This window comes from Dysidea avara, chromosome 6, assembly GCF_963678975.1.
Source record: "Dysidea avara chromosome 6, odDysAvar1.4, whole genome shotgun sequence".
Classification (NCBI taxonomy): domain Eukaryota; kingdom Metazoa; phylum Porifera; class Demospongiae; order Dictyoceratida; family Dysideidae; genus Dysidea; species Dysidea avara.
In genome coordinates this window covers 14,661,559-14,674,458 of record NC_089277.1, presented here as the reverse complement: position 1 = coordinate 14,674,458, position 12,900 = coordinate 14,661,559, and the positions used below count along the sequence as shown (strand labels likewise).

General features: G+C 38.9%; 1 protein-coding gene across 1 annotated transcript; it reads left to right on the top strand.

Annotated features, from left to right (window-relative positions):
• The first annotated feature begins 134 nt into the window (after nt 1-134).
• On the top strand, nt 135-11,222 carry LOC136258533 (E3 ubiquitin-protein ligase TRIM71-like). Its single transcript, XM_066051850.1, has 2 exons — nt 135-279; nt 8,698-11,222. The coding sequence occupies exon 2, from the start codon at nt 8,704-8,706 to the stop codon at nt 10,891-10,893; it is 2,190 nt and encodes a 729-aa protein (XP_065907922.1). The 5' UTR covers nt 135-279; nt 8,698-8,703; the 3' UTR covers nt 10,894-11,222.
• The last annotated feature ends 1,678 nt before the right edge of the window (nt 11,223-12,900 follow it).

Genomic DNA, 12,900 nt, shown 5'->3' with positions numbered 1-12,900 from the left:
TTCATTTCCTGTTTTAATATGATTGTTTATACTTTATAATAATGTTCTACCACAAGCTTGTGAAGGGCAGACATACACAGTTGATATTAAAATGATTGCGGTTGGCGGCTGGGGGAAGCCCTCTAAAGCTGTGCACGTGATTAACCCGCAACTTTAGTTGGACGTGAGCATGAAGTTGTAGCAGCATAAATTAGACTCCGTACGTCTATAGTAGCACTGAACAGATCAAGAGAAGCCGTACTTGATTAAACAAGTTTCACTCCTTAAAGTGCACATCAGGTAATTGTATTAGTATGTACATTTGGTACTCATTGAACTGATCGGTAGAACTGTATTATTGTCATAATTGTATTGAACTCTCGCGTGACTCGGACGTGGTCACACGCATTCAGCCTTTCTCTCACTCTCGCACGCACGCGTACGCAGTCATCAATCTCACTCAATTCACTCCTTGGCAGTGGAGGCGGAAGGTGGGAGCTGGAGCCCCCCAACTTTCAGATGAGAGTAGTCTCGCGTGGCCAGACCGCTTTTTTCCGTATATTGGGTGGGGAAAAAAGGGTCTGGTGCAACTCCAATAGCTGTTTACTTCTGAGCCGTCCCCACATTCCGGGGACGCTAATTGAATAACATTGGTCACAAAGGAGGTGCCATGACGTCAGTAAAACTATGAATTATTCCTACACTCCTGCTCCGGTTGTGAGTCTTGTTACACGATGAGGATTAACTTTCAAGACGCTACAAAAGAGACATCGGAGCAAATTAAGATTCGTTTAAAGGATAAACAGATCTCTAGTTAACTTACTGACGTCATGGCACCTCCTTTGTGACCAATGTTATTCAATTAGCGTCCCCGGAATGTGGGGACGGCTCAGAAGTAAACAGCTATTGGAGTTGCACCGGACCCTTTTTTCCCCACCCAATATACGGAAAAAAGCGGTCTGGCCACGCGAGACTAAGATGAGAGGGACAGAGCTCCGCCAATAATTGCCTTGTGTGATGTTACATGTGATTAATGTCGTGGTTTCTAAACTGGCAGCATGTAGTGGAAGGATTCATTGTATGTATGTTGTATGCATAGCCAGACCCTTTTCTTTCTTTTGTGTGGGGGCGGGAAAGAAAAGAGTATGGTGAACATAGTATAGCATCGTCATTGGCCTATTCCGAGATTGACTATGCAGCTTTTGGATTGTTCGTGGGTGTGAATGATGTGTTTTGCTAATCGTTGCATCATTTGTGTTCTGTTGCCATAGATATAAAGCACGATCATAGATATACATACTAGTACCTAGTCTCGTGCCCAGACCCCACCCACTGTATTGAGTAGGGTCTGGTGACAAACGCTGGAGTTTTGGGCCCTATGCCATTTTTCTTTTCCCAATCAGACACTTTAATTCAGCTACAATGCAATTTGATAGGCTAGAATGACGAAGATGACTGACTGGAACCATGGATATGAATACTTAAACAATATGGTGGTGGGCCCAAAAATGTAGCCTAAGTCACCAGACCCTATTAACGCAGTGGATTACAGTACTATAATTTATTGTGATAGTTATTGTAAATTTTTTGACAATAAGTGATAAAATGATAAAACATGTACAAGTAGACACCTTTTATATAGTCACAATCAAGACTACAGAAATTCCAAATCTTAAAAAGGTAAGGAAGTACAACTGTACATAAGTGAGTCAAGAGTTTGGTAACAAGTCAACCAGCAGTTGGAAGTTTTTATTTAGAAAAACAAATGCATCTACATTTTCAGGTTTAAGACAGCTTCCTAGATTGGTCACTGTAAGCCCAGCTGTTGAAAACAGCCTTTCACTTGCTGTTGATGTAGCTGGCACACATAAAATAGACATGGCCACTCTAGACAAGTGTTTGAATTTAGTTCATTCATCTTTCATCATTGCAAGGGATTTGTATTCCTGGTAACCACTTTCTCAGCAAAATACTGACTGACTTCATCTTCACAATCATCAAAAGGATCATCATCTCCTTGAAAGATGTCAAGTACAGTTTTAGTCTTCTTCTTGCATGGCGACTGAACTGATGCAACATGTACTAAGTCTGCTGATTCCACCAATTCTTTCATCAGCCTTGTAATCTCAAGCCTAACATCATCCTTCAGCTTGTCATCCAAAAACTTCAAGTTACGGAATCTTGGATCAATAGCACTTGCTAGCACTAGTATTTCAGTAAGGGGTAAATAGTCAAGCCCCCATCTTTATCGTAAGGCAATAGAAACCTTTGTTTTGAACTCCTTAATGCAGGAGGAATCATCATCATTGACTTCCAGCTTCGTAATCAGCCCATGTACAACTGGCAGCACACCAGAAATTGACACATTTTCTTCACTAAGAAACACTGTAGCAACCTCTAGATGCTCCAACACCTTTGACAAATCCTCCAGAATGACCCAATGTACTGGTGACAACTCTAGGTATCGATACTGATGTTATGTCACACTCTCATCATCAAGCACTGCAGTCAGAGGCCACCTGTCGTGCAGTACACTCTGTATCATGTATAATACACTATTCCATGTAGTAATGCAGGCCTGCTGCATCTTCTTCGGTTCAACAGACATTGCTTCTTGTCATGTTTTGAGTTCAGCAGTGGCAAGAGAAATGTGCCAAAAGTGAGTTACTAGCTTCTTTGCTGCACCTAAAGCTTGCGAAATGGCAGTGAGACTCAAGCCTTCCTCAATGCTAAGTTACAACCGATGTGCGGCACAACTGTAGTTCTGTTTATTACCAGTCTCTTCATGCAATTTGTCACCAGCCAACTCCATGTTTGAGCACTGGTCATGTACCACTGATAGCAAGTGTTTCTTCTCCAAATCGTAATCTGCCATCACCTGCTGCACTTTCTCAACAATGTTGTCTGCTGTATGGTGCTCAGGGAATGGAGATGTTGCCAGAACACAGGTAACCATATTCCATCTGCTGGTAATATAGTGACAGGTAAGTGATAAGTAAGCATCATTGGCTCGACTGGTCCAAATATCCGTTGTAAAAGCAAAGAACTCCACCTCTGTTTGAAGGTAATCTTTGATGGCAGCTTTTCCATTTGCAATCGGTAAGTGTCTATATAGTTCAGGTGTGGTAGTGAAACAAACAAATTGTATCTTTTTGGCTACTTCTGACAATTTAAAATGATACGCATGTGATTAAAAATGTTGTATTTTCCTTTATGGAAGTAATAGCAATCTTATTTGTTTGATCTTCGCTCACGCAAGTGCTTTAACTTTGTGGACTGTCTTCCTTGTGGGGTCTAGTAGTTTATGTTGACGTTGTTGTTTGGGGCTGGCATTCATACTGTATCAGCTGTTGCCACTATTGCATTGGTAGTAGCCCTCTAGAGAGAAGAGTCATTGCTGGTATAATAATGACTGGTCACCTTGAAGTTGGGGATCTGTGTAACAGCAATCTAAGTATGCCATAGGAGGTAGGACTGTATGCTACTTTCTATAATTACATGTTAGTATTTCATGTGAACTACGTGCATGCAGTACAAATATAAAAGTGTGGTTTTGTAGGTCTCAGTAGATGTTTAGTTAGCATTTAACGTAAGCTTCAAGAAATCTATGTTGATTGGTTACTTTAACTGCACTCATGGAAAATTTCAGGGAATTATATGCAAGGATACAAAAGTTATGAAATTTCAAAGTTCAAAAATGGGTCAAATTTTGTTTTTGAAAAAGGTACCTTTTTGTAAATCCGGTTACATTTTAGCACAAAACACATCAGATTTTACAGTACCTATGGTGAAAATTATATGTGTACCTACAACTGTATATCTTGCCAAGCTACATGTACATCCAAATCATTAGTGTGAATCAAATGGTTACTGGGAAATAATCTGACTTGTGAACATAGTCTGGCACCGCCTGCCTTTTTGTAAAAAGTAAGTGTGTGGTGAAATACAGATACCATATAATTTCAGAATGAATTCAATTAGACAGTGTATGTAACTGCTGGATACGTCAGATGATTGCCCTTCAACTTGAACAAAAACATTGTGTTACCAAGGTGATATGTGCAGTGGTGTAGCCAAGGGTGGGCCTGGGTGGGCACGTGCCCACCCAAATTTCCATAAGAGAGCGGTGCCCGCCTGATTTTGTTATTACGAACAAGAGATAAGTAGTGTATACCTTGGTAGCGTGATACAATCGTTGTAAATCAGCAGTTGATATTGGTATAAGTTCAATGATTACATCGCGTGATCCAAATAATTTCGGTTGTTTCTATTTAACGCGCAGCATCACGTGATCCAAATTTTAGGCGGTGAATAGAGGAAGGAGGAATCCAGTCTATTTTTTACATCTGGAACATTGAATTGTGAGCAACAGCACAGATATTCTTTAGGTGTTGGGGTGAAGTGACCTAAAGTGATAGACGAAAAGTGGTGTTAAGTCAGTTGGAGGTGATAAATTGCAATTGGTGGCTGAAGTAAGCCATACGATTATCTGAAGAGTCAGGCATGAGTACAAAGAGTTGTGTACAAATATAGATGAGTGAAAGGAGACAAAGACAAGGAGGTGTAATAAGTTGGTTTCAATTTTTAGCTTCTAAATCATTCATGCAGTAGCATTAGACTAGTGAAATAAGCTGCAGGAACAGCAGCGTATAGCGTATTATTAACTAGCTAGTTACATTTATGCACTTTTGAAACAGTTTTTAAACCAAATGTATGTAGAGTCCACTAAGGATGGACTCACATTTTGTTCTAGTTAGTTGCATGGGGTGAAATGTGTGGGTGAGTGTGCCCACCCATCCATGGAGGCCTGGCTACGCCACTGGATATGTGTGTAAACATCATTGGCACGCATTAATTAGCTACCACCAAATCCAAGCAGTAGAATTAATTTAGAATCTGTAATTCACCAGACTCTTACTTTGTGTGAATGGGCGGGCAGCGCCAGACTGTTGTGAATACTCATTAGCATGTTGTACAGAACCACAATCAACTATTTACTCTCATATGCACTGTCTATTTCCGCTCAATTATTATTTTCAAAACAGCTACAGTGTAGATTGTGTAATTTTCAGCAGTTGTGTCCCTGACAGTGGTGAGGAACACGAAAAGTTTTTAATTGTTATGCAATTATTTTCAATAAAGTCATTTCTACAGGTACTTCAACCATTAAAGGAAGCTTTCCACTTTTGTTTGCCTGTAGCTATGTCTCTAGCCTTAACCTATTGTCTTAGCTAAAACTTCAGTGATACTATAACTGCATCTAAAATAGCAAGACATCTACTAAGGCTTGTACTGTTAATTTAATTGCAATGAATTGATCATTCCAAGTCATACACTGATTGTCATTAGGGGTCAGTGAATAATAGCTGGGTCAGCATTGTAAGTGGGCTGGATCATTTGGGTCACATTTTGCCCGGATGAAGTGGATCTTATCCACGTACTTCACTGAATTCCTGGGTTTCACCTAGATGAGATCACATGTGACTATAAGTTAACAAGCTTGATTGTATTCAATATAAATGCAGTTATAAATGCTCAAGAAAGTTACGTGGAGCCATGCCCACCATTCAGGGATATGTTTTACTGTCTGTGCAGGATATGTAGAGCCACGCCCACTTATCAGAATTGTATCAGCTGTTCTCTGTAAGTATGCATAGCATTACATGCACTTTCGGGATCCATGTTGCTAATTGAAATATAGGTAACTATTCTGGATTGCTGTAGCTGCATGTAGACTTACGTGTAGCCACACCCACTTGATAATACATAGCTTCGTATGTAGTGCTGGGCAATATCACAATATGTGACCGGGCCTGCGAAAACAGGGCATGTGGGCACAAACTACACCCCGTCATTCTACAGGTCATATCTCAGTACTGGAATAGTATTTCTGCATTCTGTAACTTGCATCATGATGCCAATGAAATGTTTACTAAGAGCTGAAAATTGCAAAACCATAGCATAATGGTACAAAACGTTATGAATGATGAAAGTATGAAAAAGTAGGTAAAAATCATGTGCCCACATGCCCTATTATCGCAGGCCCGGTCACATATTATCATATATAGGGATATTTACTTCTGATATCATCTTCAAATTGCAATATTGTCATATCATATTTCAGTAATTCTCTGTTTTTAGTGTAATTCTGCATATTTACACATATTTATGCAATTCTTTGAAGGAAGTGCTAGCCAAATTATATCCAAGAAAATTAGTGCTGGTATGTATTTCTTGGAAAAAATATTTTTGCTACACCACTTAAGTATGGATATCGTGATATTTAGTAATATCATGATGTTTCAGGTGGTGATATATCGTTGGTAGGAAATTGTGATATCGCCCAGCTCTACTCGTATGTAGCTACTTGCTTCTTGCAGACGATCCTTTCTATAGTGTAAAAAATGTAGGGTTAACTAATGGAGCTTGGGACTTGTGGACTTTTAATCTAGTTGTTGAGGCACACCTCTATTTTAATTAGGGCTAAAACGAATATTCTATATTTTAGTGTAATACTGAAATACAGTGTATATGTGTTATTTCTTATTATTTGTATTCAGTTGTAAAACATCATTAAAATTTGGCATCTTAAAACCTCAGTAGGCAGCTTTGAAATGAAGTAGAAGTGTCTGATGATGTAGCTACTAGAGGTGTACCGATAAGGATTTTTCAGTTGTATTGATATCCAATTAATCTGTACCTAAAAGAGCTGATACTGATTATATAGCTACTGATTAAATTATTGTATATTCTGTAAAGTGTAAATCAAATAGAGCTACAGGTGTAGCTACTACATGATGTATACTCTCAGGGGTGGATCCAGGACCTGGCAAGGGGAGGGGCACAACAGGCCAAGTTGTAGGTGGTTGGGGAGAGTCAGCTGCAGATTCTCTTGTTAGCTAGTAGTACCTCACTGTTGATTTTTACCATTTTGGCCTTTGCAGATGATTGTGAAGTCTTAAAAGCTGTTTAAAAGGTTCTGAATGTCTTAAGAAACAGCAATACGATAATTATTTTTAGAGGCACTTAGCACGCAAAAAAAATGCATGGTGACAATTTCATAGCTAATTTGACTTTGGTTTCAGGTGAATTTGTAATAAATGCTAATGAAAAAGGCGCACATTGCATGAGTTATATAGCTGATATATGGCCTGACATAAAGTTTAGTATTTTAATCAGAAGTATGGCTCCTCCACAAGGTGGGGGGGGGCATTTTTCCCAAATGCCCCATCCTGGATCCGTCATTGATTCTAATGATTCGTAACATTGAGAAAATAGAAGTGATGTAACTTTGCTATATTGCACAACTACCTATGTTCTATTACACAACCCAGAAGGCACCACAAAAATAGTATACATTCAGTAGGCACCACAAATATTTTAATACATGCTCCCTTGTCCAGATTACTCTGTGTTTTGATTAGTTACCAAGATGGCTGTTATACACAGATCAGTATAGCTTTCCTGTGGTGTAGTTTTGTTCTTAAAGTGTAACAGCTACTGTTCTGGGTAAAAATATTTCAGTACTTACAGACGCACTCGTATGGCTTCTCGCAAATTAGCGTTTTATGGAATTGTATAGAGAGGGTTTCTCAGTATTTGTTTGTAGTGAGCAAAAAGGCTTTTCATAGTTGTTACTCATATTTGCCATGCTGGCAAACTAATTGGCTCACAGACCATTTGTGCCCATTTGGAAGACATATATCAGCAACCAATCTGATCACGCTCGCGATTACCGATCCGATTGTTGGTATATTTCTAGTCCAGTGTCTGATGTTGTTGCAGTTGTAGAAACTGACAAAGATTCCTCATTATAACTACTAGTGTCCGCCATCTTTACTGTAATTTTGATGTTTCGAATTCCAAGAATTGCTACAAACGGATTCGAATCAAACACGAATTCAAATATTCGGTATATTCGTTTTAGCCCAAATTTTAATTAAACCGGGTCACATGTGGGTCAGATCCGTATCCCATTCAGATTACTATTCTGGTCAGTGGATCAACTGGGTCAACAGTACTGACCCACTTGCAATGCTGATCTGGGTCAACAAACCAGTTTTTATCTACAATGTGTTGGTTTGTATTAGAGAGTGGTATACATAAAATCCTTTGATCTTAGGGAGATAATGAGGTCTATAAAATCCCTTAAGAGACCTCTGGAGAGGTTCTCTAAAATGATTAGAGACCTCCTATCTCCAGTTAAGGGAGTCACCACCAAGCTAATGCTCACTGATCTGCTATGTCTCCTCAGGAGGCAGAGTAGATCAGTGATATACAAAATGTAGAAAGTGATTGTGGGTTTGCATTTTGTGCAAGATATGACGACATGATGACGTTTTTACTCAACCCACAATCAATCTATGTGCAAGTTTTGCCTGCTTTTAAAATTCTTGAAGATCTTCGTGGTAGATCTCTAACTATTACTTACGAACCGTCTATTTGTTGAACACTGTCCTTTAAAGATGGTGCCCATCATGGGGCAATATACTAATTGTAGCCTACAATGTATGCTGTGGTGATTGATGTAATTTAGATACCTACATTTGATAGATACACTTTGTCTTATCTGTACACAATTACTGCATGTACACTGAATTACACAGTACAATACAGTAAAGCCACAGAATATTATTATTGTATCATTTGAGTTGCTACTGTATGTGATCTGTTTACTGTTATCATGTGTGTAATATTTTGTTATTCTTCACATTATAGTGAACAATGTCTGCAGTGGAGGTGAAGAAAGCTCAAAATAATTTAAGTTGTCCAGTTTGTTATCAACTGTTCAACAACCCCAAGTATCTGCCTTGTTATCATTCCTACTGTGAAGGATGTCTGGAGAAGATGCAGGTACAATCCAAGATCATCTGTCCTGAGTGTAGGAAAGAAGCTAAGGTTCCTGCAGGAGGAGTGAAGGAATTTGCTACCAATTTCTTCATCAACCGACTAGTTGATGATTTGATTCTGAAGAAGAAAGTGGCTGGAGAAGAGAAAGTCAATTGTGACGAATGTGATGAGGATGATCCTGTGGTGTCATTTTGTCCTGACTGTAATTCTTTTTTGTGCCATGCTTGTAATGACAGTCATAATCGCCAAAAGAAGTATCGTAGTCACGGTGTTGTACCATTAACTGAACTGAGATCAAACAAAGACCCACCAGCCATCCAAGCTAAGGTGAAGATCCCACTTTGTAAGGAACATGATGAACAGCTGAAGTACTATTGTGAGACATGTGATGAACTGGTGTGTATGTATTGTACTATGAAGAAACACAATGGTCACAATCATGACTCAATGAAAAACATGGCTAGTAAGCACCGGTCTCAGTTAAAGAAGGTCACCACTCCAATAGAAGGAATGATCCAAGATCTGTCTGGTGTACATGATAACATTGACAAGATGGTGAAGAAGATAAGAAAACAAGGTGATGAAGTGAACAAGCAAGTTGATCAACATTATAATGTACTGGTTGAAAAACTGATGAAGCAGAAAGATCAAGTGAAGCAACAAGTACGTGACACAGTGTCACAGAAAGAGAAGGCACTTACAACACAACTTGATGAAGTGGATTCAACACAAGCTGAACTTGTGAGCATGAAGGAACTGAATGATGCTCTAGAGAAGAGCTCTGACCAAGAAGCATTGTCTGCAAAGAAGCAAGTGATTGATGGTATGCAGCAACTAACTGAGAAGTACAAGAAAGTGAACAAACATCCGGTACAATCAGCCTCAATGAAGTTTACATCAAGTAAAGATCCTTTTCCACAGTTTTGCTCTTTCTTTGCTAATGCTAATCTTTCTGAAGTAGCTGATCTTCCACAATCCATCATTGTTGGTAAAAAGGTAGAAGTCACCATCATCACCAAGGATAGCAATGGAGATCATTGTTCCACAGGAGGTCACAAGGTATTTGTCCAGTTAAAATCATTTACAGGCAATGTGACTGTTGGGGAGGTGAGGGATAACAATGATGGTAGTTATGTGGCTTCATTTGTAGGTGAGCAAGTTGGAGAGGGAAAGTTACATGTGTCCATAAATGGTCAGGAAATTAAGGAAAGTCCCTACAGCATTGTGGTTAGGAATTACCAAGCACTTAACCTGCCAAACAAGATAGTGAATAATGATGGTAGCATGGGTTATCCCTGGGGTGTTGCATTTGGTAGGAATGGAGTATGGGCAGTAGTTGACAACTCCAACCATTGTGTGTATGTATTTGATGGTCAGGATAAGTTAGTTAGGAAGGTTGGTAGCAGTGGTAGTAATAATAGTCAATTCAGTCTTCCTCGTGGTGTTGCATTTGATAATGACAATCACTTGTATGTGGCTGATAGGGATAACCACAGGGTACAGAAGTTTGATGTCAATGGTAACTACTTGTTACAGTTTGGAGGTGGTGGTTCAGGTGATGGTAAACTACAGTATCCATTTGGTATCACAACACATAATGGTAGGGTATATGTTGCTGATAAGGGTAACCATCATATATCAGTATTCCAGTACAATGGTCAGTTTTGTATCTCTTTTGGTTCTGATCAGTTAGGTAGACCCTATGATGTAGTAGTTAATGTCAATAATCAGTTGCTTGTTGCTGACCATAGTAATCACTGCATAGTCACTTTTACTCTTGATGGTCATTATGTAGGCAAGTTTGGTACACAAGGATCTAATAGGGGTCAGTTGAATTATCCATATAGTCTTGCCACTGATGTGAATGGCTTCATCTTAGTTAGTGATGGTAATCAACGTGTGTCTGTCTTTGACCATGTTGGTAACTTCATTCATTGCTTTGGATCAAATGGATCTGCTAATGGTCAGTTTAGTTGTCCTGTTGGCATAGCTCTTAGTCCTAATGGTAGCATCTATGTTAGTGACTACAGCAACAAAAGGATTCAGATCTTTACCAACTACTGACCTTATAACAATAATGTATTTATATTTTACAGGAAGTGAAGTGACTATGTAAACTATACACTAGTAGTGTAACACTAACACTGTTGTGTTTTGATGATAATTGTATTAGTAGTTATTTTATTTTATTTATTGTTTGTGGTTATAATATATTCCAATTTTTGTAGCTAGGTTACCTTTATGTGTAATTTATTCTGGTTGTTATAGTTACCATCTTGTACATCACTACACTACATAATATTGTAATGATTTGTATACATCACATTATTGTTTGTATACCATATTTGGATGTTTGTTTCTAAATTAATTAATTTAAAATATTTTAAACTTTACACTTTCATCATTAGTGTACTCTTGTAACATCGTATCAAAAGAAATAATAGCACCAACGTTAACCATGTGTATGCATGAGGCAATAATTAACTACGAAATCGTATGGGTAGGCCTGAATCAAAATAACATGCCTTAGAATTTTGTCCAAACTGCTTAGGAAGTCTTTATCTATATAAATTATATTTAGATACTTCTAAATTCATGCATATATGGAAATAAATGTGAGCAAGAGTTCATAACAGCGTTGAAACCGGGTCACTACTGCTGACCCGGATGACCCGCTGACCCGGATGTGACCCGGATTGACCCGGATTAAATTAAGCCGAGGCGCGCGATAAGAGCTATGTTTCGGGTATTCTCGAGCGAGCGAGACAACGTTTTGAGCGTTCGATTCGTGTTGAGTAAACGAGTAGTTATGTGATAACTAAGCCGGTAAGTTTAGAATTTAAAATCAGTCAGTGGGTTTGGTTCCACGTAGCTACTGTGAGTTTACAGACAGCAATTGGGTGTGGCTTCATACATACTTAGTATTGCAATTTCCCAATATATTAAAATGGGTGTGGCTCACAAAAGTACTTAATATCCTGCTGCAAGACTAGACCTAGACTATATACAACTCATACATTAATCGATTAGTGGGCGTGGCTCCACGTAAGCTTGCAGACAGAAACGGACACAGTTTCATACTACAGACTGCACTTACTAATAAATGGGCGTGGCTGAGCGTATGTTTGTAACGCGATAAGTGGGCGTGGCTCATGAAAGAGCTACGCGACTAGCGTTTATACGTTCCACGTCGTCAAACGATCAATTTCGTTTCTCACATGATCCAATCCGGGTCAGACCCGGATAATTTGTAAACCGGGTCAGACCCGGATGACCCGGAGAAAATGTGACCCGGTTGACCCGACCCGGTTTCAACGCTGGTTCATAATAATTATATATAATATGAACTCGTGTTCCTCAGGGGACAGTCCTCGCTCCCCTATTGTTCCTTTGCTTTATTAATGACCTGCCTAACCGAATTACATCTAAGATAAAACTTTATGCTGATGACGTGCTATTGTATACTACGATTCATTCCCAAGCTGACTGTCACAGATTACAACAGGATCTTAACACTTTAGAACAATGGGCAGCTGACTGGAAAATGTCATTCAACTTACAAAAATGTGAATTTCTTAGAATCACTAACAAGAAGCACCCAATACTAGCTCAATACACACTGCAAAGTAAAACTATAAAAGAGGTAACACATGCTAAGTATCTAGGTGTAACTATCGACAAAAACTTATCCTGGTCAGAGCACATTAAACAAATTACTAAAAAGGCCAATAACACCAAATGCTTCTTGCAACGTAACTTGAGCAAGTGTCCTCTCCAAGTCAAAAGTAACTGCTACAAAGCCCTGATTAAACCTATCTTAGAATATGCAGCCACAGTCTGGTCACCCCACAGGCGAAGAGACATCGATGCCATAGAAAATGTCCAAAGACGAGCAGCACGGTTTGCATTTAACAACTATTCTAGATATTCCAGCGTCACTGAAATGTTATCTAACCTTAATTGGCCTACCTTAGCCAGATGCAGGAATGAACAGAAGGCTACAATGTTATTTAAAATTATATCTCACCAAATCGATATTAATGCTGATGATTTCCTTTTTTCTAATCCTAA

Bases quoted from the DNA above. Each gene is read 5' to 3' on its own strand.
- LOC136258533 (XM_066051850.1), top strand. From the start codon at position 8,704: ATGTCTGCAGTGGAGGTGAAGAAAGCTCAAAATAATTTAAGTTGTCCA.